Here is a 26,889-nt window from a genome sequence, read left to right as displayed (position 1 = left end):
GATGGTGGGGGATTCGGTGATGGTAATGCCGTTGAATGTCAAGGGGACGTGGTTAGACTCTCTCTTGTTGGAGATGGTCATTGCCTGGCACTTGTCTGCCGTGAATTTAACTTGCCACTTATGAGCCCAAGCCTGGATGTGCTAGTGAGTATAGGAACAGGAGAATAGACTGGATGAATGCGTGGCTGCAGGGATGGTGTAGGAGGGAGGGATTTCGATTCCTGGGACATTGGAACCGGTTCTGGGGAAGGTGGGACCTGTACAAGCGGGACGGGTTACACCCGAGCAGGACCGGGACCAATGTCCTCGCGGGGATGTTTGCTTGTGCTGTTGGGGAAGGTTTAAACTAGAGTGGCAGGGGGATGGGAACCTGAGCGGGGAGTCAGAAGGGAGTAAAGTTGAGAGCAGGAAGAGAGGGGAAGACCCAGGGGAAATTTACAATAAAAATAGTACAAACAGTTGTTCAAGAACAAGTGAAAGGGAAAAGCATAGAGCAGCAGAAAGAAAGTGTACTTTAGGCACTACAGATAAAGTAACAACTAGAAGCCGTAAGGCGATCAACCCAGCATCAAAGCTGAAGGTCAGGCTAGGGTGTGTGGCCCAACTAAGAGTTCTATATTCAAATGCACGGAGTATAAGGAATAAATTAAATGAACGACAGGTTCAAATTCAAATTGGAGGGTATGACATGATAGCTATTACTGAGACATGGCTGCAGAATGGTCAGGATTGGGAACTAAATATACCGGGTTATAAGGTCTACAGGAGAGATAGGGAAAATGGAAGAGGGGGAGGAGTAGCCTTAATGATTAGAGATGAAATCACTTCAATGATAAAGGGGGATATAACGAGAGGTAAGCAGCCAACAGAGACCTTATGAGTTGAATTGAGAAATAGGAAAGGATCTTAGACTATAGTGGGAGTTGTATCTAGGAGCCCTGGCGGCAGCTCTGAAGTGCGAGATTGTATAAATGCAGAGATTAGACAAGCGTGTAAGAAAGGCATAGTGGTCTTAATGGGGAACTTTAACCTTCACATAGATTGGGAAAAGCAGACCAGCAACTGTCAGAAAGGTAGCGAATTTCTTGAGTGTGTCCGGGATAGTTTTCTACAGCAGTATGTCCTCGAGGCAACAAGGGGGCAAGCCATACTAGATTTAGTAATGAGTAATGAACCAGATTTAGTTAATGGCTTAACTGTGCGTGAACATCTATCCAATAGCAATCATAACATGATCGAGTTCAGTGTAATGTTTGAAAGGGAAAAAAGTGAATCAGCTGCTAAGATTCTAGACTTGGGTAAGGCCGACTTCAATGGGATGAGACAGAGACTGTCCACAGTAAACTTGGCAAATCTGTTAATGGGTAAAACAACTGATGATCAGTGGGAAATGTTTAGAAACATTGAACGAGATACAGAATCGGTTTATACCCCTGAGGGGCAAGAACTCTACTTGCCAAAAAAAACAGCCATGGACAACTGAAGAGGTATGGGACAGTATAAGACATAAGGAAAGGGCATACAAAAAGGCAAAAAATGGCTCAGATCCTGGTGAATGGGAAAGATACAAAGATCAACAAAGGGTCACAAAACAGATAGTAAGAGCTACAAAAAGAGAGTATGAAAAGAAACTTGCAAGGGATATCAAAACCAGTACGAAGAACTTTTATAGTTATATTTGGCAAAAGAGGGTGGTCAGGAGCAATGTTGGCCCCTTAAAAACTGACAATGGGGAAATGGCGGACATGTTGAACAATTACTTTGCGTCAGTATTTACCGTCGAAAAAGAGGATAGCATGCCGGAAATCCCAAGAAAACTAATATTGAATTGGGGACAGGGACTCGATAAAATTTACATCAGTGAAGCAACAGTATTGAAGAAAATAATAGCACTAAAGAGTGACAAATCCCCAGGACCAGGTGGTTTCCATCCCAGGGTTTTAAAGGAAGTCGGTGAGCACATTGCAGATGCCCTAACAAAGTTCTCTAGATTCAGGAACTGTCCCTCTCGATTGGAAAATTGCACATGTCACTCTGCTTTTTAAGAAAGGAGAGAGAGGGAAACTGGGGAATTGTAGACCAGTTAGCCTAACATCTGTTGTGGGGAAAATGCTGGAGTCTATAATTAAGGATAGGGTGACTGAACACCTCGAGAATTTTCAGTTAATCAGAGAGAGCCAGCGTGGATTTGTGAAAGGTAGGCCGTGCCTGACAAACCTGATTGAATTTTTTGAAGAGGTGACTAAAGTAGTGGACAGGGGAATGTCAATGGATGTTATATATATGGACTTCCAGAAGGCATTTGATAAGGTCCCACATAAGAGACTGTTAGCTAAGATAGAAGCCCATGGAATCGAGGGAAAAGTACGGTCTTGGTTAGGAAGTTGGCTGAGCGAAAGGCGACAGAGAGTCGGGATAATGGGTCGGTACTCACATTGGCAGGATGTGACTCGTGGAGTCCCGCAGGGATCTGTCTTGGGGCCTCAATTATTCACAATATTTATTAACGACTTAGATGAAGGCATAGAAAGTCTCATATCTAAGTTTGCCGATGACACAAAGATTGGTGGCAATGTAAGCAGTATCGATGAAAACATAAAATTACAAAGCGATATTGATAGATTAGGTGAATGGGCAAAACTGTGGCAAATGGAATTCTGTGTCGGCAAATGTGAGGTCATCCACTTTGGATCAAAAAAGGATAGAACAGGGTACTTTCTAAATGGTAAAAAGTTAAAAACAGTGGATGTCCAAAGGGACTTAGGGGTACATAGATCGTTTAAGTTTCTTGAACAGATGCAGAAAATAATCAAGAAGGCAAATGGAATGCTGGCCTTTATATCTGGAGGACTGGAGTACAAGGGGGCAGAAGTTATGCTGCAGCCATACAAAACCCTGGTTAGACCGCACCTGGAGTACCGTGAGCAGTTCTGGGCACCGCACCTTCGGAAGGACATATTGGCCTTGGAGGGAGTGCAGCGCAGGTTTACTAGAATGATACCCGGACTTCAAGGGTTAAGTTACGAGGAGAGATTATACAAATTGGGGTTGTATTCTCTGGAGTTTCGAAGGTTAAGGGGTGATCTGATCGAAGTTTATAAGATATTAAGGGGAATAGATCGGGTGGATAGAGAGAAACTACTTCCGCTGGTTGGGGATTCTTGGAGTAGGGGGCACAGTCTAAAAATTAGAACCAGACCTTAGAGATTAGAAAACATTTCTACACACAAAGTGTTGTGGAAGTTTGGAACTCTCTTCCGCAAACGGCAATTGATACTAGCTCAATTGCTAAATTTAAATGTGAGATGGCAACCAAAGGTATTAAGGGATATGGGCCAAAGGCTGGTATATGGAGTTAGATCACAGATCAGCCATGATCTTATCAAATGATGAAGCAGGCACGAGGGGCTGAATGGCCTCCTCCTGTTCCTATGTTCCTATGCCCAGGTCTTGCTGCATGCGAGCACAGACTGCTTCATTGTCTGAGGGGTTGCGAATGGAACTGAACACTGTGCAATCATCAGCGAACATCCCCATTTCTGACCTTATGATGGAGGGAAGGTCATTGATGAAGCAGTTGAAGATGGTTGGGCCAAGGACACTGCCCTGAGGAAAGTCAGCATGGCTTTTTGAAGGGGAAGTCATGTCTGACAAATTTGCTTGAGTTCTTTGAGGATATAACGTACAGGGTGGATAAAGGGGAACCAGTGGACATAGTGTATTTAGACTTCCAGAAGGCATTCGACAAGGTGCCACATAAAAGATTATTACTTCAGATAAAAAATCACGGGATTGGTGGTAATATTCTGGCATGGGTGGAGGATTGGTTATCGAACAGGAAGCAGAGAGTTGGGATAAATGGTTCATTTTCGGACTGGCAACCAGTAACCAGTGGTGTTCCACAGGGGTCGGTGCTGGGTCCCCAACTCTTTACAATCTATATTAACGATTTGGAGGAGGGGACCGAGTGCAACATATCAAAATTTGCAGATGATACAAAGATGGGAGGGAAAGTAGAGAGTGAGGAGGACATAAAAAACCTGCAAGGGGATATAGACAGGCTGGGTGAGTGGGCGGAGATTTGGCAGATGCAATATAATATTGGAAAATGTGAGGTTATGCACTTTGGCAGGAAAAATCAGAGAGCAAGTTATTTTCTTAATGGCGAGAGACTGGAAAGTACTGCAGTACAAAGGGATCTGGGGGTCCTAGTGCAAGAAAATCAAAAAGTTGGTATGCAGGTGCAGCAGGTGATCAAGAAAGCCAACGGAATGTTGGCTTTTATTGCTAGGGGGATAGAATACAAAAACAGGGAGGTATTGCTGCAGTTATATCGGGTATTGGTGAGACCGCACCTGGAATACTGCATACAGTTTTGGTCTCCATACTTAAGAAAAGACATACTTGCTCTCGAGGCAGTACAAAGAAGGTTCACTCGGTTAATCCCGGGGATGAGGGGGCGGACATATGAGGAGAGGTTGAGTAGATTGGGACTCTACTCATTGGAGTTCAGAAGAATGAGAGGCGATCTTATTGAAACATATAAGATTGTGAAGGGGCTTGATCGGGTGGATGCAGTAAGGATGTTCCCAAAGATGGGTGAAACTAGAACTAGGGGGCATAATCTTAGAATAAGGGGCTGCTCTTTCAAAACTGAGATGAGGAGAAACTTCTTCACTCAGAGGGTGGTAGGTCTGTGGAATTTGCTGCCCCAGGAAGCTGTGGAAGCTACATCATTAGATAAATTTAAAACAGAAATAGACAGTTTTCTAGAAGTAAAGGGAATTAGGGGTTATGGGGAGCGGGCAGGAAATTGGACATGAAGCTGAGTTCGGATCGGTCAATGCCCTGTGGGTGGCGCAGAGGGCCCAGGGGCTGAGTGGCCGGGTCCTGCTCCTACTTCTTGTGTTCTTTAGATTTGTGGTTGGGATCAGATCAGCCATGATCTTATTGAATGGCGGAGCAGGCTCGAGGGGCCGATTGGCCTACTCCTGCTCCAATTTCTTATGTTCTTCTGTTCTTATGTTCTTATGAACACCTGCAGCAATGTCCTGGTGCTGAGATGGTTGGCCTCTATGTGGTAGAGGTTGCAAGTTTGGGAGGTGCGGTCCAAGAAGCCTTGGCGAGTTGCTGCAATGCATCCTGTAGTTGGCCAGTACCTCCATAATTTCCACCCTTACTCCCCTCAGCAACCTAGGATGCATCCCATCCGTATCGGGTGACTTACCTACTTTAAGTACAGCCAGCCTTTCTAGTACCTCCTCTTTATCAATTTTTAGCCCATCCAGTATCTCAACTATATCTTCCTTTACTGAGACTCTGGCAGCATCTTCTTCCTTGGTGAAGACAGATGCAAATCGTACCTTGGCCTTGCCCTCTGCCTCCATGAGCAGATCTCCTTTTTGGTCACTGATCGGGCCCATCCCTCCTCTTACTACCCGTTTACTATTTAAGAAGACTTTGGATTCCCTTTTATGTTGGCCGCCAGTCTGTTCTAATACTCTCCCTTTGCCCCTCATATTTCCTTTTTCACTTCCTCTCTGCACTTCTTCTAATCAGTGTCGTCACCGTTGTGATGTAGGAAATATGGCAGCCAATTTGCGCACAGTAAATCTACCCCAGTGACTTTATTCACTGTGTATCTGAGCCATACAAGTCAGGAAGGTGCTGGGTTTGATCCCCAGTCTGTGCTGAGTTAACTGATCTTTCGTGGGCTGGAGAGGGAAAAAAGTTATCAGGGATTCCTGCTCCTTATTGCTGAATGTTCATCAGTATGGTTGTTGGGTAAGAACAGGTCTGGGTGCAACTGTGATGCCCTGTGATTGAACAACCTTCCGACATCTGGGGAGGGGAGGGGGGCATGGTGGAGCGAACGGAGCAGGGCAGGAGAAAGGAGGCAGAGGAGGGAAGGGAGGCCGGTGATGGGAGGGGAGAATAGGGGCAGGGACCAAGGGAGGGAAAAGGAAGGGGAGTGAGGGAAGCAAGTGGAGGGAATGGAATGAGGGAAGGGAGGGAGGGCAGGGGAAGGGATGGAGAGCAGGGGAAGGGAGAGAGGGCAGGGGAAGGGATGGAGAGGGCAGGGGAAGGGAGAGAGGGCAGGGGAAGGGATGGAGAGCAGGGGAAGGGATGGAGAGGGCAGGGGAAGGGATGGAGAGGGCAGGGGAAGGGATGGAGAGGGCAGGGGAAGGGATGGAGAGGGCAGGGGAAGGGATGGAGAGGGCAGGGGAAGGGATGGAGAGGGCAGGGGAAGGGATGGAGAGGGCAGGGGAAGGGATGGAGAGGGCAGGGGAAGGGATGGAGAGGGCAGGGGAAGGGATGGAGAGGGCAGGGGAAGGGATGGAGAGGGCAGGGGAAGGGATGGAGAGGGCAGGGGAAGGGATGGAGAGGGCAGGGGAAGGGATGGAGAGGGCAGGGGAAGGGATGGAGAGGGCAGGGGAAGGGATGGAGAGGGCAGGGGAAGGGATGGAGAGGGCAGGGGAAGGGATGGAGAGGGCAGGGGAAGGGATGGAGAGGGCAGGGGAAGGGATGGAGAGGGCAGGGGAAGGGATGGAGAGGGCAGGGGAAGGGATGGAGAGGGCAGGGGAAGGGATGGAGAGGGCAGGGGAAGGGATGGAGAGGGCAGGGGAAGGGATGGAGAGGGCAGGGGAAGGGATGGAGAGGGCAGGGGAAGGGATGGAGAGGGCAGGGGAAGGGATGGAGAGGGCAGGGGAAGGGATGGAGAGGGCAGGGGAAGGGATGGAGAGGGCAGGGGAAGGGATGGAGAGGGCAGGGGAAGGGATGGAGAGGGCAGGGGAAGGGATGGAGAGGGCAGGGGAAGGGATGGAGAGGGCAGGGGAAGGGATGGAGAGGGCAGGGGAAGGGATGGAGAGGGCAGGGGAAGGGATGGAGAGGGCAGGGGAAGGGAGGGAGGGCAGGGGAAGGGATGGAGGGCAGGGGAAGGGATGGAGGGCAGGGGAAGGGATGGAGGGCAGGGGAAGGGATGGAGGGCAGGGGAAGGGAGGGAGGGCGGGGAAAGGAGAGTGTGAGGAAATAACTGATAGATGAAAAGACCTTTGTTATTTGTGGAATGAGGCTCTTTTGACATTCAATTCAACATCAGAGGTTGGGAGAGGGGTCTCACATCATCGAACAGGAGCAACAGAAAAAGAGTGACATCGGGACAGGATAAAACAACGGTATAAAATAAAAAGTAGGTAGGGCCCATGTGATTTTGCTTGTAATTGGCTCGCTCCCAGCCAGGGCTCGCTGTACAATTTCACCTCAAACTGACTGAGGATTTCTCTTTTTCCAGATGAAAAGGGATGTGCTACAAGAGATGAAGCACCTCGAGCTGGTGCTTGTGGCAGACAATGCAATGGTGGGTGGCTTCTCTGAATATGTCCAGAGTGACTAAGGTCTAGAACCAGGGCCCACGGTACAGAACAAGCAGAAAGGGAGGAGGTGAATCAGGAGCTAGGAGTTAGGTGATGTTAGGTTTGGGTTTGAGGAACGCCATTGTTTCTATTAAGTGACTTGGGGCGATAAATTGGGCCATGTAGCGCCCGTTGTTTTGGTGCTACATGGCCTCTCGAACATCCAAGATGGCGTCTTGGTTGCGCACACACGTTTCCAGCGTGACATGCGCCAGACACCATCTTGGTATAGGGGTTAGCGCAGGCACAAATACCGAACCCCGGCGACATGTAAAGTCAGGAGAAAATGGCTTCAATCTGTGTGCAACGCTGATTTAAAGTGATAGACACCATTTTGGGACTTAACGCTCAACTCAACGCACAGTCTTAACCCCGGCCATCTGAACGTGTCGTAGAGTGCCTGGAGGACCCCCCACCAGCGCTATTTGAAGGGACCGTGCAGGATTTACAGGTTCATGGCTGGATTATTGCTTCTGGCTGCTGATGCATTTGTAACTGTTTTTGGAGGTCTCCTAGACTTGAATACTAGGACGTGGGGACATTGCCTAACATTTAGAGCCAGGACATGCAGGAGTGAAGTTAGGAAATGACTCTACACACAAAGGGTGGGAGACGTTTGGAACGCTCTTCTGCAAATGTCAGTTGATGTGAGCTCACTTGTGAATGTTAAATCTGAGATTGATAGATTTCTGTGAACCAAGGCTATTAAGGGATATGGGGCTACATGGAAGACAGGTATATGGAGTTAGGTCACAGGTCCACCCTGATCTCACTGAATGGTGGAACAGGCTCGAGGGGCTAAATGCCACTGCCACTTGCAGAAAGTGGGACGTGTGTCTGGGTGATGTGCCTGTCATGGTTGAATAGCTGCCAGTGTGTGTGGCCTGTGAGTTGTGGGTGGACGGCTTGCAACAGTGGTAATGTGTAAGGGTGAGAGGAAGCATCTGATTGGAAGAGTTGAGTACTGATGGAAAGAGTTTATTGGTATGTGGGGGATGGGGGTGTAGTGTGTGGTGTCGTTGGTAGGAGATGTCACTTGATCTCACTCACCTTGACCACTCATGTCAAAGCATTGAACTTCTTCCTGCACTGCATCAATGTTCATGATGCTGTGAGCCTGGCATTGACTTTGTCCCCCACTGCCTCCCACTGCCTTTGGGTTTATGTCTGGAGGGCCTCTTGGACGCCCCCCCCCCCCGACAGATATAGGATGTCCTTCCTTCTGTCCACCTCTTGCACCAAGGTCTCTAGTGCATTATCAGAGAACCTTGGTGCATGCACTCTCGCAGGCCTGGTATAAACTCAGGCTACCTTTAAGAGATTTTGAGAGACATCCTCCGTTAAAGAGATTGGGCTCCCCTGCTGGTGGGAAGTGCGAATTGCATTGAATCCTCGTGTCAACACTGATTTCCAACTGGGCAGTTTTCAGATAAGTCCTCAGGCCTCACAAAGGTCTCATCCTGCCTGCGCAGGGGCCATTGGGCGCAGGGTAATAGCCGATCGAGGTACCCCCGCCCAATAATAGGCCCGATCCAATTTATCCCCTTTTGTTTCAAAAGTTCAATCATTTAAGTTTGAAGATGATGCAAACCCTGGAGAAGGGAGTAAAATCTGAAGAGGCAGCCAGGAACTTACATAATGACTAAAATGAAATATGTAAGTGGACAGAACAGCGGTAGAGGAAATTTAACACATAGAAAGGAAGGAAAGATTGGTAACAGGTATTCTATAACATCATAGAAATTAGAGCACAGAAGGAGGCCATTCCACCCTCTGTATCTGTCCGATTGCCAACATTCCTACTGGAGCTTTTTACCCCAATGCCCTTTTCCCATCCTCTTTCTTTCTTTTCAGATTTTTATCCATTTCCCTGTTAAATGATGCTTTAGTCTCTGTATCAATAGCCCCTTGTGGTGCAAGGTACAGTGACCTAGTGCTTCTGCTACTGGACTAACAACTCACATGTTGGGAGTTCAAATCCCACCATGGCAAGTTGTAAAATTGAATTCAATAAATAAATATTTTTAAAAATGTAAAAATCTAACTGGTTCACTAATGTCCTTCAAGGAAGAGAACTGCCACTCCTACCAGTCTGGCCGACACATGACTCCAGTCCCACACTGTGTGGTTCAGGGCACAGAGGAGTGGGCAAGAAATACATTCCAAGAATAAATTATAAAAATCAATGTTCTACTGATCGTCTGTGTTAAACATTTGTTCTAACCTCCCCTCCCCACCATTCTTCTTGTGAGACTCTCTATAGGTAGACCGATAGACAGTGGGGTCGACCGATAGACAGTGGAGTAGGCCGATAGACAGTGGAGTAGGCCGATAGACAGTGGAGTAGGCCGATAGACAGTGGAGTAGGCTGATAGACAGTGGGGTCGACCGATAGACAGTGGAGTAGGCCGATAGACAGTGGAGTAGGCCGATAGACAGTGGAGTAGGCCGATAGACAGTGGGGTCGACCGATAGACAGTGGAGTAGGCCGATAGACAGTGGAGTAGGCTGATAGACAGTGGGGTCGACCGATAGACAGTGGAGTAGGCCGATAGACAGTGGAGTAGGCCGATAGACAGTGGAGTAGGCCGATAGACAGTGGGGTCGACCGATAGACAGTGGAGTAGGCTGATAGACAGTGGGGTCGACCGATAGACAGTGGAGTAGGCCGATAGACAGTGGAGTAGGCCGATAGACAGTGGAGTAGGCCGATAGACAGTGGAGTAGGCCGATAGACAGTGGAGTAGGCCGATAGACAGTGGAGTAGGCCGATAGACAGTGGAGTAGGCCGATAGACAGTGGAGTAGGCCGATAGACAGTGGAGTAGGCTGATAGACAGTGGAGTCGACCGATAGACAGTGGGGTAGGCCGATAGACAGTGGGGTAGGCCGATAGACAGTGGAGTCGACCGATAGACAGTGGGGTAGGCCGATAGACAGTGGGGTCGACCGATAGACAGTGGGGTAGGCCGATAGACAGTGGAGTAGGCCGATAGACAGTGGAGTCGACCGATAGACAGTGGGGTAGGCCGATAGACAGTGGGGTCGACCGATAGACAGTGGGGTAGGCCGATAGACAGTGGGGTAGGCCGATAGACAGTGGGGTAGGCCGATAGACAGTGGGGTAGGCCGATGGACAGTGGGGTAGGCCCATAGACAGTCGGGTCGACCGATAGACAGTGGAGTAGGCCGATAGACAGTGGGGTCGACCGATAGACAGTGGAGTAGGCCGATAGACAGTGGAGTAGGCCGATAGACAGTGGAGTAGGCCGATGGACAGTGGGGTCGACCGATAGACAGTGGAGTAGGCCGATGGACAGTGGGGTCGACCGATAGACAGTGGAGTAGGCCGATAGACAGTGGAGTAGGCCGATGGACAGTGGAGTAGGCCGATGGACAGTGGAGTAGAGGACAATAAGGAGTCTGCAAAGGGCTAGAGATAGGTTAAGTGAGTGGGCAAAAATTTGGCAGATGGAGTATAATGTGGGAAAATGTGAACTTGTCCATTTTGGCAGGAGGAATAGAAAAGCAATATATTATTTAAGTAGAGAGAGATTGCAGAACTCTGAGGTACAGAGGGATCTGGGTGTCCTGGTACATGAATCACAAAAAGTTAGTATCCAGGTACAGCAAGTGATTAGGAAGGCAAATGGAATGTTGTCATTTATTGCAAGGGGAATGGAATATAAAAGTAGAGATGTTTTGCTACAGTTGTACAGGGCGTTGGTGAGACCACATCTAGAATACTATGTGCAGTTTTGGTCTCCTTATTTAAGAAAGGACATAATTGCTTTGGAGGCGTTTCAGAGAAGGTTCACTCGACTGATTCCTGGGATGAGGGGGTTTTCTTATGAGGAAAGGTTGGACAAGTTGGGCCTGTATACACTGGAGTTTAGATGAATGAGAGGTGATCTTATTGAAACATATAAGATCCTGAGAGAACTAGAAGGGTAGATGCTGAGGGGATGTTTCCCCTTGTGGGAGAAACTAGAACTAGGGGCCACAGTTTAAAAATAAGAGGTCTCCCATTTAAGACAGAGATGAGGAGAAATTTTTTCTCTGAGGGTCATGAGTCTGTGGAACTCCCTTCCCCAGAGAGCGGTGGAGGCAGGGTCACTGAATATTTTTAAGGCTGAGTAAGATAGATTCCTGATTAACAAGGGAGTCAAAGGTTATAGTAGGTAGACAGGAAAGTAGGGTTGAGGTCACAATCAGATCAGCCATGATCTTATCAAATGGCAGAGCAGGCTTGAGGGGCCGAATGGCCTACTCCTGCTCTTAATTCGTATGTGCGTATGATAGACAGTGGGATAGATCGATGGACAAGTGAGGTAGACCGAGAGGCAGTGGGGTAGACATTTTTTTTCTTTATTCGTTCATGGGATGTGGGCGTTGCTGGCGAGGCCGGCATTTATTGCCCATCCCTAATTGCCCTTGAGAAGGTGGTGGTGAGCCGCCTTCTTGAACCGCTGCAGTCCGTGTGGTAAAGGTTCTCCCACAGTGCTGTTCGGAAGGGAGTTCCAGGATTTTGACCCAACGACGATGAAGGAACGGAGATATATTTCCAAATCGGGATGGTGTGTGACTTGGAGGGGAACATGCAGGTGGTGTTGTTCCCATGTTCCTGCTGCTCTTGTCCTTCTAGGTGGTAGAGGTCGCGGGTGTGGGATGTGCTGTCGAAGAAACCTTGGCGAGTTGCTGCAGTGCATCCTGTGGATGGTACACACTGCAGCAACTGTGCACCGGTGGTGAAGGGAGTGAATGTTTAGGGTGGTGGATGGGGTGATAATCAAGCGGGCTGCTTTATCTTAGATGGTGTCGAGCTTCTTGAGTGTTGTGGGAGCTGCACTCATCCAAGCAAGTCTACCCCACTGTCTACAACCCCTCAAATAATGAAGCAGTCTGTGCCCGCATGCAGCAAGACCTGGACAACATCCAGGCTTGGGCTTATAAGTGGCAAGTAACATTCGCTCCAGACAAGTGCCACACAATGACCATCTCCAACAAGAGAGAGTCTAACCACCACCTCCCCTTGACATTCAATGGCATTACCATCGCCGAATCCCCCTCCATCAACATCCCGGGGGTCACCATTGACCAGAAACATAACTGGACCAGCCATATAAATACTGTGGCTACAAGAGCAGGTCAGAGGCTGGGTATTCTGCAACGAGTGACTCACCTCCTGACTCCCCAAAGCCTTTCAGGAGTGTGATGGAATTCTCTCCACTTGCCTGGATGAGTGCAGCTCCAACAACACTCAAGAAGCTCGACACCATCCAGGACAAAGCTGCCTGCTTGATTGACACCTCATCCACCACCCTAAACATTCACTCCCTTCACCACCGGCGCACCGTGGCTGCAGTGTGTACCATCCACAGGATGCACTGCAGTAACTCGCCAAGGCTTCTTCGACAGCACCTCCCAAACCCGCGACCTCTACCACCTAGAAGGACAAGAGCAGCAGGCACATGGGAACAACACCACCTGCACGGTTTCCCTCCAAGTCACACACCATCCCGACTTGGAAATATATCGCCGTTCCTTCATCGTCGCTGGGTCAAAATCCTGGAACTCCCTTCCTAACAGCACTGTGGGAGAACCTTCACCACACGGACTGCAGTGGTTCAAGAAGGCGGCTCACCACCACCTTCTCAAGGCAATTAGGGATGGGCAATAAATGCCGGCCTCGCCAGCGATGCCCACATCCCATGAACGCATTAAAAAAAAATTAGACTTATGGACATGGGGTAGACTGATGGGCAGTTATGTGGACCGATAGACAGTGGGGTAGACCGACAGACAATGCGATAGACTCATAAACATTGGGGTCGACTGATAGACTGTGGGGTAGCCTGATAGACAGTGGGGTAGTCCGTGTCAGTGCAATAGACTCATAAACAGTGGGGGAGATTGATAGACAGTGGGATAGACTGATAGACAGTGGAGTCGCCTGATAGACTGTGGGGTAGACTGATAGAGAGTGAGGTGGACTAATAGAGAGTGGGATAGACTGATGGACAGTGTGGTAGACTGATAGACAGTGTGGTAGACTGATAGACAGTGTGGTAGACTGATAGACAGTGTGGTAGACTGATAGACAGTGTGGTAGACTGATAGACAGTGTGGTAGACTGATAGACAGTGTGGTAGACTGATAGACAGTGTGGTAGACTGATAGACAGTGTGGTAGACTGATTGATTGACAGTGTGGTAGACTGATAGACAGTGTGGTAGACTGATAGACAGTGTGGTAGACTGATTGATTGACAGTGTGGTAGACTGATAGACAGTGTGGTAGACTGATAGACAGTGTGGTAGACTGATAGACAGTGTGGTAGACTGATAGACAGTGGGGTGGACCGATAGACTGTGGGGTGGACCGATAGACTGTGGGGTGGACCGATAGACAGTGGGGTGGACCGATAGACAGTGGGGTGGACCGATAGACAGTGGGGTGGACCGATAGACAGTGGGGTAGACCGATAGACTGTGGGGTAGACCGATAGACAGTGGGGTGGACCGATAGACAGTGGGGTGGACCGATAGACTGTGGGGTGGACCGATAGACAGTGGGGTAGACCGATAGACTGTGGGGTGGACCGATAGACAGTGGGGTGGACCGATAGACTGTGGGGTGGACCGATAGACTGTGGGGTGGACCGATAGACTGTGGGGTGGACCGATAGACAGTGGGGTGGACCGATAGACAGTGGGGTGGACCGATAGACTGTGGGGTGGACCGATAGACTGTGGGGTGGACCGATAGACACTGGGGTAGACCGATAGACAGTGGGGTGGACTGAAGACAGTGAGATAGACTAATAGACAGTGGGGTAGATTCATAGAGAGTGGGGTAGACTGATAGAGAATGAGGTCGAATGATGGTCGGTTGGGTAGTCTCATAGACAGTGGGGTAGACTGATAGACAGTGTGGTAGACTGATAGATCATGGGGTAGATTGATAGACTGTGGGGTTGCCTGATAGACATTGGGGTAGCCTGAATGACAATGGGGTAGCCTGATTGAGAGTGGGGTAGCCTGATAGACAGTGCAATAGACTCATAGACAGTGGGGTAGACTGAGAGAGAGTTGGGTAGACTGAGAGAGAATGGGATAGATTGATAGAGAATGGGGTAGACCGATAGACAGTGGGGTAGACCGATAGACAGTGGGGTAGACCGATAGACAGTGGGGTAGACCGATAGACAGTGGGGTAGACCGATAGACACTGGGGTAGACCGATAGACACTGGGGTAGACCGATAGACAGTGGGGTAGACCGATAGACACTGGGGTAGACCGATGGACAGTGGGGTAGACCGATGGACACTGGGGTAGACCGATAGACAGTAGAGTAGGCCGATGGACACTGGGGTAGTCCGATAGACACTGGGGTCGACCGATAGACACTGGGGTAGACCGATAGACACTGGGGTAGACCGATAGACACTGGGGTAGACCGATAGACAGTGGGGTAGTCCGATAGACAGTGAGGTAGACCGATAGACACTGGGCTAGTCCAATAGACAGTGGGGTAGACCGATAGACACTCGGGTAGACCGATAGACAGTGGGGTAGACCGATAGACACTGGGGTAGACCGATAGACACTGGGGTAGACCGATAGACAGTGGGGTAGACCGATAGACAGTAGAGTAGGCCGATGGACACTGGGGTAGACCGATAGACACTGGGGTAGACCGATAGACACTGGGGTAGACCGATAGACAGTGGGGTAGACCGATAGACACTGGGGTAGACCGATAGACACTGGGGTAGACCGATAGACACTGGGGTAGTCCGATAGACAGTGGGGTAGACCGATAGACACTGGGGTAGTCCGATAGACAGTGGGGTAGACCATAGACAGTGGGGTAGACCGATAGACACTGGGGTAGTCCGATAGACACTGGGGTAGTCCGATAGACAGTGGGGTAGACCGATAGACACTGGGGTAGTCCGATAGACAGTGGGGTAGTCCGATAGACAGTGGGGTAGACCGATAGACACTGGGGTAGACCGATAGACACTGGGGTAGACCGATAGACACTGGGGTAGACCGATAGACAGTGGGGTAGTCCGATAGACACTGGGGTAGACCGATAGACACTGGGGTAGACCGATAGACACTGGGGTAGACCGATAGACAGTGGGGTCGACCGATAGACAGTGGGGTCGACCGATAGACACTGGGGTAGACCGATAGACAGTGGGGTAGACCGATAGACACTGGGGTAGACCGATAGACAGTGAGGTAGTCCGATAGACACTGGGGTAGACCGATAGACACTGGGGTAGACCGATAGACACTGGGGTAGACCGATAGACAGTGGGGTAGTCCGATAGACAGTGGGGTAGACCGATAGACACTGGGGTAGACCGATAGACACTGGGGTAGACCGATAGACAGTGGGGTAGACCGATAGACACTGGGGTAGACCGATAGACAGTGGGGTAGTCCGATAGACACTGGGGTAGACCGATAGACACTGGGGTAGACCGATAGACACTGGGGTAGACCGATAGACACTGGGGTAGACCGATAGACAGTGGGGTAGACCGATAGACAGTGGGGTCGACCGTTAGAGAGTGGGGTCGACCGTTAGAGAGTGGGGTCGACCGATAGACACTGGGGTCGACCGTTAGAGAGTGGGGTCGACCGATAGAGAGTGGGGTCGACCGATAGGCGGTGAGGTAGACTGATAGGCAGAGCGATAGACTCATAGACGGTGAGGTAGACTGATAGGCAGAGCGATAGACTCATAGACGGTGAGGTAGACTGATAGGCAGAGCGATAGACTCATAGACGGTGAGGTAGACTGATAGGCAGAGCGATAGACTCATAGACGGTGAGGTAGACTGATAGGCAGTGCGATAGACTCATAGACGGTGAGGTAGACTGATAGGCAGTGCGATAGACTCATAGACGGTGAGGTAGACTGATAGAGAGTGGGGTGAACTGATAGACAGAGCGATAGACTCATAAACAGTGGGGTAGACTGATGGACAGTGGGGTAGCCTGAATGAAAGTGGGATAGACTGATAGATACTGGGGTAGACTGATAGACAGTCCGATAGACTCAAAGACAGAGGGGTGAACTCATAGATACTGGGTTAGACTGATAGAGAGTTGGTAGAATGATGGACAGTGGGGTCGACTGATCGACAGTAAGGTGGACTGATAGAGGGTGTGATAGTCTAATAGACAGTGGGGAAGGCTGATAGACAGTTTGATAGACTCATAAACAGTTGGGTAGATAATAGAAAGTAGGGTAGATTGATAGACTGTGGGGTAGACTGGTAAACAGTGGGGTAGACTTATAGTGATTCGGGTAGACTGATTGAGGGAGGGCTAGACCGATAGATAGAGGGCTAGACTGATGGGCAGTGAGGTAGACTGATGGGCAGTGAGGTAGACTGATGGGCAGTGAGGTAGACTGATAGACAGTGGGGTAGACTGATAGACACTGGGGTAGACCGATAGACACTGGGGTAGACCGATAGACACTGGGGTAGACTGATTGACACTGGGGTAGACTGATTGACACTGGGGTAGACTGATTGACACTGGGGTAGGGTAGACCGATAGGCAGTGGGGTAGACCGATAGACACTGGGGTAGACTGATAGACACTGGGGTAGACCGATAGACAGTGGGGTAGACCGATAGACAGTGGGGTAGACTGATAGACAGTGAGGCAGACGGATAGGCAGTGGGGTAGACTGATAGACACTGGGGTAGACCGATAGACTGATAGACAGTGGGGTAGACCGATAGACACTGGGGTAGACCGATAGACAGTGGGGAGCGTGGGGCGGTCCGTGGGGAGTGTGGGGCGGTCCGTGGGGAGTGTGGGGTGATAGTGGGGAGTGTGGGGTGGATTGTGGGGAGTGTGGGGTGATAGTGGGGAGTGTGGGGTGGTCCGTGGGGAGTGTGGGGTGATAGTGGGGAGTGTGGGGTGATAGTGGGGAGTGTGGGGTGATAGTGGGGAGTGTGGGGTGATAGTGGGGAGTGTGGGGTGATAGTGGGGAGTGTGGGGTGATAGTGGGGAGTGTGGGGTGATAGTGGGGAGTGTGGGGCGGTCCGTGGGGAGTGTGGGGTGATAGTGGGGGGATTGTGGGGTGGTGGGGGATAATGGGAATGTGAGGGGATCGTGGGGAGTGTGGGGGGATCGTGGGGAGGATTGGTGCTGTTACGTTTATTAATCTACCCAATTGTTTGGTTTCCTTTCAGTATCAGACTATGAGGCATAATAGAGATGCTGTAGTGCGGAGAGTGCTCAATGCTGCAAATGTGGTGGACAAGGTGAGTATGGAGACTGCGTTCACAGTCATGGCAGGATAGCCTTTCTCTGCCATGCTCCTGTTAACAGTCGGGGCAGAATGAAAATGGTATTAAATACTTGAAACCTTTCACCTCGGGTATGCCCACTCACCGGCTCTCAGGTCCTCAGAAAATCGGCGAGGCCCTCACTCTCGGTTTGAAATACCTCTGTGCTCTGACCCCTCTATATTTGAGTGATCTTCTATAGCTGTATCGTCCAGACTCTGAATCTGGATAACTGCTTGTTCCCTGCTCTCTCATTACAGAAAAGCTCAGGTATTGCCACCCTGCGTTTTGTCACTGTGCTCCTCGCACCCTTCAAAAGCCTATAAGCACCATTTTCTTTGATTGCTGTGTCTCCTTTCCTTACTTACCTCCTGCTCCTGCTGTCCTCTGTATCTTGCTCCCGCTGTGCTCTGTCTCCCTCTCCCTCTCCCGCTGTGCTCTGTCTCCCTCTCCCGCTGTGCTCTGTCTCCCTCTCCCGCTGTGCTCTGTCTCCCTCTCCCGCTGTGCTCTGTCTCCCTCTCCCGCTGTGCTCTGTCTCCCTCTCCGCTCTGTCTCCCTCTCCTGCTGTGCTCTGTCTCCCTCTCCCTCTCCCGCTGTGCTCTGTCTCCCTCTCCCTCTCCAGCTGTGCTCTGTCTCCCTCTCCCTCTCCAGCAGTGCTCTGTCTCCCTCTCCCTCTCCCGCTGTGCTCTGTCTCCCTCTCCCTCTCCCGCTGTGCTCTGTCTCCCTCTCCCTCTCCAGCTGTGCTCTGTCTCCCTCTCCCTCTCCCGCTGTGCTCTGTCTCCCTCTCCCTCTCCCGCTGTGCTCTGTCTCCCTCTCCCTCTCCCGCTGTGCTCTGTCTCCCTCTCCCGCTGTGCTCTGTCTCCCTCTCCCGCTGTGCTCTGTCTCCCTCTCCCACTGTGCTCTGTCTCCCTCTCCCGCTGTGCTCTGTCTCCCTCTCCCGCTGTGCTCTGTCTCCCTCTCCCGCTGTGCTCTGTCTCCCTCTCCCGCTGTGCTCTGTCTCCCTCTCCCGCAGTGCTCTGTCTCCCTCTCCCGCAGTGCTCTGTCTCCCTCTCCCGCCGTGCTCTGTCTCCCTCTCCCGCCGTGCTCTGTCTCCCTCTCCCGCCGTGCTCTGTCTCCCTCTCCCGCCGTGCTCTGTCTCCCTCTCCCGCCGTGCTCTGTCTCCCTCTCCCGCCGTGCTCTGTCTCCCTCTCCCGCCGTGCTCTGTCTCCCTCTCCCGCCGTGCTCTGTCTCCCTCTCCCGCCGTGCTCTGTCTCCCTCTCCCGCCGTGCTCTGTCTCCCTCTCCCGCCGTGCTCTGTCTCCCTCTCCCGCCGTGCTCTGTCTCCCTCTCCCGCCGTGCTCTGTCTCCCTCTCCCGCCGTGCTCTGTCTCCCTCTCCCGCCGTGCTCTGTCTCCCTCTCCCGCCGTGCTCTGTCTCCCTCTCCCGCCGTGCTCTGTCTCCCTCTCCCGCCGTGCTCTGTCTCCCTCTCCCGCCGTGCTCTGTCTCCCTCTCCCTCTCCCGCCGTGCTCTGTCTCCCTCTCCCTCTCCAGCCGTGCTCTGTCTCCCTCTCCCGCTGTGCTCTGTCTCCCTCTCCCTCTCCCGCTGTGCTCTGTCTCCCTCTCCCTCTCCAGCTGTGCTCTGTCTCCCTCTCCCTCTCCAGCTGTGCTCTGTCTCCCTCTCCCTCTCCCGCCGTGCTCTGTCTCCCTCTCCCTCTCCCGCCGTGCTCTGTCTCCCTCTCCCTCTCCCGCCGTGCTCTGTCTCCCTCTCCCGCCGTGCTCTGTCTCCCTCTCCCGCCGTGCTCTGTCTCCCTCTCCCGCCGTGCTCTGTCTCCCTCTCCCGCCGTGCTCTGTCTCCCTCTCCCGCCGTGCTCTGTCTCCCTCTCCCGCCGTGCTCTGTCTCCCTCTCCCGCCGTGCTCTGTCTCCCTCTCCCGCCGTGCTCTGTCTCCCTCTCCCGCCGTGCTCTGTCTCCCTCTCCCGCCGTGCTCTGTCTCCCTCTCCCGCCGTGCTCTGTCTCCCTCTCCCGCCGTGCTCTGTCTCCCTCTCCCGCCGTGCTCTGTCTCCCTCTCCCGCCGTGCTCTGTCTCCCTCTCCCTCTCCCGCCGTGCTCTGTCTCCCTCTCCCGCCGTGCTCTGTCTCCCTCTCCCGCCGTGCTCTGTCTCCCTCTCCCTCTCCCGCCGTGCTCTGTCTCCCTCTCCCTCTCCCGCCGTGCTCTGTCTCCCTCTCCCTCTCCAGCTGTGCTCTGTCTCCCTCTCCCGCTGTGCTCTGTCTCCCTCTCCCTCTCCCGCTGTGCTCTGTCTCCCTCTCCCTCTCCAGCTGTGCTCTGACTCCCTCTCCCTCTCCAGCTGTGCTCTGTCTCCCTCTCCCTCTCCCGCTGTGCTCTGTCTCCCTCTCCCGCTGTGCTCTGTCTCCCTCTCCCGCCGTGCTCTGTCTCCCTCTCCATCTCCCGCCGTGCTCTGTTTCCCTCTCCCGCCGTGCTCTGTCTCCCTCTCCCGCCGTGCTCTGTCTCCCTCTCCCGCCGTGCTCTGTCTCCCTCTCCCGCCGTGCTCTGTCTCCCTCTCCCGCCGTGCTCTGTCTCCCTCTCCCGCCGTGCTCTGTCTCCCTCTCCCGCCGTGCTCTGTCTCCCTCTCCCGCCGTGCTCTGTCTCCCTCTCCCGCCGTGCTCTGTCTCCCTCTCCCGCCGTGCTCTGTCTCCCTCTCCCGCCGTGCTCTGTCTCCCTCTCCCGCCGTGCTCTGTCTCCCTCTCCCGCCGTGCTCTGTCTCCCTCTCCCGCCGTGCTCTGTCTCCCTCTCCCGCCGTGCTCTGTCTCCCTCTCCCGCCGTGCTCTGTCTCCCTCTCCCGCCGTGCTCTGTCTCCCTCTCCCGCCGTGCTCTGTCTCCCTCTCCCGCCGTGCTCTGTCTCCCTCTCCCGCCGTGCTCTGTCTCCCTCTCCCGTCGTGCTCTGTCTCCCTCTCCCGCCGTGCTCTGTCTCCCTCTCCCTCTCCCGCCGTGCTCTGTCTCCCTCTCCCTCTCCCGCCGTGCTCTGTCTCCCTCTCCCTCTCCCGCTGTGCTCTGTCTCCCTCTCCCTCTCCAGCTGTGCTCTGTCTCCCTCTCCAGCTGTGCTCTGTCTCCCTCTCCCGCTGTGCTCTGTCTCCCTCTCCCGCTGTGCTCTGTCTTCCTCTCCCTCTCCCGCTGTGCTCTGTCTCCCTCTCCCTCTCCCGCTGTGCTCTGTCTCCCTCTCCCTCTCCCACTGTGCTCTGTCTCCCTCTCCAGCTGTGCTCTGTCTCCCTCTCCCTCTCCAGCTGTGCTCTGTCTCCCTCTCCCTCTCCAGCTGTGCTCTGTCTCCCTCTCCCTCTCCCGCTGTTCTCTGTCTCCCTCTCCCTCTCCCGCTGTGCTCTGTCTCCCTCTCCCTCTCCCACTGTGCTCTGTCTCCCTCTCCCTCTCCCGCTGTGCTCTGTCTCCCTCTCCCTCTCCAGCTGTGCTCTGTCTCCCTCTCCCTCTCCCGCCCGTCTCTGTCTCCCTCTCCCTCTCCCGCTGTGCTCTGTCTCCCTCTCCCTCTCCAGCTGTGCTCTGTCTCCCTCTCCCTCTCCAGCTGTGCTCTGTCTCCCTCTCCCTCTCCCGCTGTGCTCTGTCTCCCTCTCCATCTCCTGCTGTGCTCTGTCTCCCTCTCTTGCCGTGCTGTCTCCTCTCTTGCTCTGTTCTGTCTCCCTCTCCTGTTCTGCTCTGTCTCCCTCTCCCTCCCTCTCTCCTGCTGTGCTGTGTCTCCCTCTATCACTATGGACTTCACTAAAGAAGAGGGTGCTGCCATTGTAGCAGTAAAGGAGGAGGTGGTAATGATTTTGGATAGGATAAAAAGGTCGACAGTACTCAAAGTAGAAAAGTCACCCGGTCCTGATGGGATGAGTTCGAGGTTACTGAGGGAAGGATAGAAATTGCGGAGGCTCTGGCCACAATCTTTCAATCCTCCTCAGATATGGGAGTGGTGTCATAGGACTGGAGATTTGCAAATGTTACACCCCTGTTCAAAAAAGGGGGAGAGAGATAAACCCGACAATTACAGGCCAGTCAGCCTAATGGTGGTCAGGAAACTTTTAGAGACAATAATCCGGGATAAAATTAATCGTCACTTGGAAAAGTCTGGGTTAATAAATGAACGTCAGCACAGATTTGTTAAAGGAAAATCGTGTTTGGCTAACTTGATTGAGTTCTTTGATGAAGTAATGGAGAGGGTTGATGAGGGTAGTGTGGTTGATGTGTATATGGACTTTGAAAAGGCATTTGATAAAGTACCACATAATAGACTTGTTAGCAAAATTAAAGCCCCTGGGATTAAAGGGTCAGTGACAGCATGGATACAGAACTGGCAAAGGGACAGAAAGCAGAGAGTAGTGGTGAACGGTTGCTTTTCAGACTGGAGTGAGTATAAAGTGATGTTCCCCAGGGGTCAGTATTAGGACCACTGCTCTTACATATATTAATGACCTGGACTTTGGTATACAGGGTATAATTTCAAAGTTTGCAGATGACACGAAACTCGGAAATGTAGTGAACAATGTAGAGGATAGTAACAGACTTCAGGAGGACATAGACAGACTGGTGAAATGGGCAGACACATGGCAGTTGAAATTTAATGCAGAGAAGTGTGAAGTGATACATTTTAGTAGGAAGAATGAGGTGTGGCAAATAAACTAAATGGTACAAAATGACACAAATCTTTAAAGGTGGCAGGACGAGTTGAGAAGGTTGTTAAAAGAGCAAATGGGAGATACAGTCTCGGGAACTATAGACCGATTCGTTTAATGTCGGTGGGAGGAAAGATAATGGAATCCTTACTCAAAGATGTAATGGAGAAACTTCTAGAAACCAAAAATATAATAAAGAATGGTCAGCATGGATTTTAGAAGGGAAAGTCATGTTTGACCAACCTTATTCAGTTTTTTGAAGATGTAACAGAGAGTAGATAATGCAGTAGATGTAATATATTTGGATTTTCAAAAAGCCTTTGATAAGGTACCACATAGTGGACACATGACTAAGGTCAGAGCATGTGGACTCAGGGGACAAGTAGCAGAATGGATAGCAAGCTGGCAACAAAACAGAAAACAGAGAGTAGGGGTTAAAGATAGTTACTCAGACTGGCAAAAGATGGGAAGTGGCGTTCCACAGGGATCGGTGCTGGGACCACTGTTGTTCACCATTTACATAAATGATTTGGACTCTGGAATCGGAAGTACAATTTCAAAATTTGCGGATGACACCAAATTGGTGTGTATAGTTAATACCGAGGAGGACTGCGACAAAATACAGGAAGACATCAACAAACTTGCAGAATGGGTGTGTAATTGGCAAATGAATTTTAATATATATAAGTGTGAGGTATTACATTTTGGTAGGAAGAATAAGGAGGCCACATACTGATTGGATAATAAGAGTCTAAATGGGGTGGAGGAGCAGAGGGATCTGGGGGTAAAGAAACACAAATCATTAAAAGTAGCGACGCAGGTTAATAAGAGCATAGAAAAAGCAAACCAAGCACTGGGGTTCATTTCTAGAGGGACAGAATTGAAAAGCAGGGAAGTTATGTTAATCTTGTATAGAACCTTGGTTAGACCACACTTGCAGTACTGTGAACAGCTCTGGTCTCCGTATAATAAAAAGGATATAGAGGCACTGGAGAAGGTGCAAAAAGATTTACTAGGATGATACCAGAACTGAGAGGATGAACTTATCAGGAAAGATTGAACAGGCTGGGGCTTTTATCTCTAGAAAAGAAAAGACTGAGTGGTGAAATGGGCGGACACGTGGCAGATGAAGTTTAACGCAGAGAAGTGCAAAGTGATACATTTTGGCAGGAAGAACGAAAAGAGGCAATGTAAACTAAAGGGTACAATTCTAAAGTGGGTGCAGGAACAGAAAGACTTGGGGGCATATGTGCACAAATCTTTGAAGGTGGCAGGACAGGTTGAGAAAGCAGTTTAAAAAAGCATACGGGATCCTGGGCTTTATACATAGAGGCATAGAGCATGATTTAAGTCCGGGGATGGGGGTGAGTGAATGGAATTCCTGACGGAAAGTACAGGTTCCCCGGATGTCCTTACGATTTTGACATAAGGATGTCGTTTTTTTACTTTTTTGCCGGATTCCCACCTGACAGGTCGGCCTGATTGACAGGCTGCTCTCAGTTGGATGTGAGAAGAGCCAGGAAGGGGACATGATCAGGTAAGAGATAGATTGGGGTTGGGCGTCATGGAGGGGGCGGGGTGTCAGGGGTCACGGGGGGGTCGGGTGTCACCGGTGGGGGGAGGTCGGGTGTCATCGATAGAGGCGGTCAGTCATCGGGGGGAGTCGGATTCGGAGGTCATCACGGGGTCGGAAATCGTAGGGGGGCTCGGAGATCTTGGGGGGATCGGATATCGTAGGTGGAGGTGGAGATCTAAGGGGGTGGTCGGAGATCATGGGCGGTTCGCCGACCGTTGCGGGGGGGGTCGACGATCATTGGGGGCATCAACGATCATTTGGGGGGTGTGGTCGCTGCAGGTAGGCCTGTTGGGCCTTGGGGAAGCAGTCCTGCTCCTCCAGGCCTACAAACCGTGCCAGAAAGGCACTTACCTGCTGTTTCGGGCCTTCTCGCCTCCTCTTAGGTGGCGTGAAGGAGAAGGCCCGGGAATCTCAGCCCCCCCAGGGCTAAAATCAAAAAAGCTTTGAAGATGAATGCCCGCAGCCTCCTTTAAAGCTTTTAATGTCTGACTCACCCTCTGAGAGTGGGTTGCTCACCCACCCCTCGTCCCGCCCCCATGAAAACCGGAAATGGGCGGGTTGGAGGCGCGTTTTAGATTTTTGCAATTGTTACTGCCCCCTGCCCCCAACCCACCCTTTTTTCCAGGCTAAAATCATGCCCATGGAGTAGAAAAGCGAGAAAGTTATGTTAAACCTTTATAAAACACTGGTTCGGCCACACCTGGAGTATTGTGTCCAGTTCTGGGCACCGCACTTTAGGAAAGATGTGAAGGCCTTAGAGAGGGTGCAGAAGAGATTTACTAGAATGATTCCAGGGATGAGGGGCTTTAGTTACATGGATAGACTGGAGAAGCTGGGGTTGTTCTCCTTAGAGCAGAGAAGGTTGAGAGGAGATTTGATGGATGTGTTCAAAATCATGAAGGGTTTAGATAAAGTAAATAAGGAGAAACTGTTCCCATTGGCGGAAGGGTCGAGAACCAGAGGACATAGATTTAAGGTGATTGGCAAAAGAATCAAAGACGACATGAGGAAAACCTTTTTAATGCAGCGAGTGGTTATCATCTGGAATGCACTGCCCAAGGGGGTGGTGGAGGCAGATTCAATCATGGCCTTCAAAAAGAAATTTGATAAATACTTCAAGGGAACAAATTTGCTGGGCTATGGGTAAAGAGCGGGGAAATGCGACTAATTGGATTGCTCTTATAAAGAGCCGGCACAGATTTGATGGGCTGAATGGCCTCCTTCTGTGCTGTAACCATTTTATGATTGTATGATTCTAGTTTGTGCTGTGACACCTACCCCTTCACTGCCAGTGAATTGCAGACCAGGGGCACTGTACCACAGAGCCAATAGTGACACACACAGCATGTCCTCCTCTGCTGTTGTTCTGGATTGGGTGCAATTTTAGTTTAAATGAGCAGTTTAGTTGAATTTACTCTTCCATCCCTCAGGGCCCATCAGTTTCAGGTAAATACAATCACCTGAGTTCCTAACACCTCTCCCTTCTGCAGTACTACAGACCACTTAAAATTCGCATCGCTCTGATTGGAGTCGAGGTGTGGACCAGAAATCAAATCACAGTGGACATGGATGCAACGGGAACCTTGAGGCGGTTCCTCCAGTGGAGGAAGAGTAATCTTCTACCGCGACTATACAATGACAACGCCCATCTCATCCTGTGAGTACATGACACCCAATTCTCTCAAATCAAAATTAAGCCTGGGGCAGGAGACAGACAACGTGTTCCTGAAACATCTCTCCCATCGCAAATCATGATGTGGAGATGCCGGTGATGGACTGGGGTTGACAAATGTAAAGAATCTTACAACACCAGGTTATAGTCCAACAATTTTATTTGAAAATCACAAGCTTTCGGAGGCTTTCTCCTTCGTCAGGTGAATGTGGGAATCCTTGAACGTTTCGCATTTGTATTCAGAGAACAATACCTGGTGATTACAGATAATCTTTCCAACTGCCCGTTGTCAAGGCAATCAAAGTGTTCAGACAGAGAGGTGTTACCTACAGGGCCACCGAATATACAAACGGCCAGAACACAAGACAGAGAGAGAGAGGGAGAAATATCCAAAAGGAAGAGAAAGACAGAGAATGACCTGTTGTATTAAAAACAGATAATTTTTATTCGCTAGTGGGGTTACGTGTAGCGTGACATGAACCCAAGATCCCGGTTGAGGCCATCCTCATGGGTGCGGAACTTGGCTATCAATTTCTGCTCGACGATTTTGCATTGTCGTGTGTCTCACCAGCGAATAAAAGTTATCTGTTTTTAATACAACGGGTCATTCTCTGTCTTTCTCTTCCTTTCGGATGTTTCTCCCTCTCTCTCTGTCTTGTGTTCTGGCCATTTGTATATTCGGTGGTCCTGTAGGTAACACCTCTCTGTCTGAACACTTTGATTGCCTTGACAACGGGCAGTTGGAAAGATTATCTGTAATCACCAGGTATTGTTCTCTGAATATAAATGCGAAACGTTCAAGGATTCCCACATTCACCTGACGAAGGAGAAAGCCTCCGAAAGCTTGTGATTTTCAAATAAAATTGACTATAACCTGGTGTTGTAAGATTCTTTACAATCGCAAATCAAGCAGCCCGACCACCTCCCGCACAATTACCGGCACCACTGTATAAAACGGGGAAGAATCCTTTGCTTGGATTTTTCACTGCACGACTCTGGAATTCTCTTTGCCAAAAGAGATATGTCGCAGAACTAAGGAGGGAGCAGCTGTTCCCCAGAATCTGCGAGAGCTTCCCCTAGGCATTGACGAAACAGGCCTGAACAGAGGTGACTGATAGGGTCACTGTCACCAGCACCACCCCCATGATGACCTGAGCTCAGTATGGAAAGAGGTTCAATGACCTCAAGGGTAAGCGCAGCTCTTCATCCCTCCACCCCTCTCAACAGCACCTCACAACACTCCTCACCCCTCCCCTCCATCACATCCTT

At 51.0% G+C, this 26,889-nt stretch overlaps 1 protein-coding gene across 1 annotated transcript in view; it reads left to right on the top strand.

Annotated features, from left to right (window-relative positions):
- The window catches only part of LOC137308417 (disintegrin and metalloproteinase domain-containing protein 12-like), a 166,776-nt gene that overhangs the window by 64,235 nt on the left and 75,652 nt on the right, over positions 1–26,889 (top strand). The window contains exons 6-8 of the mRNA XM_067977158.1: positions 7,292–7,357; positions 17,645–17,716; positions 25,439–25,605. Of these exons, the coding sequence (XP_067833259.1) occupies positions 7,292–7,357; positions 17,645–17,716; positions 25,439–25,605 (305 nt within the window). The remainder of the gene's footprint in view (positions 1–7,291; positions 7,358–17,644; positions 17,717–25,438; positions 25,606–26,889) is intronic.

The sequence above is a fragment of the Heptranchias perlo genome, chromosome 1 (genome assembly GCF_035084215.1).
Source record: "Heptranchias perlo isolate sHepPer1 chromosome 1, sHepPer1.hap1, whole genome shotgun sequence".
In the NCBI taxonomy this organism is placed as follows: Eukaryota; Metazoa; Chordata; class Chondrichthyes; order Hexanchiformes; family Hexanchidae; genus Heptranchias; species Heptranchias perlo.
Note: the sequence above shows the minus strand (reverse complement) of the source record. Positions and strands in the feature narration are given on the sequence as shown.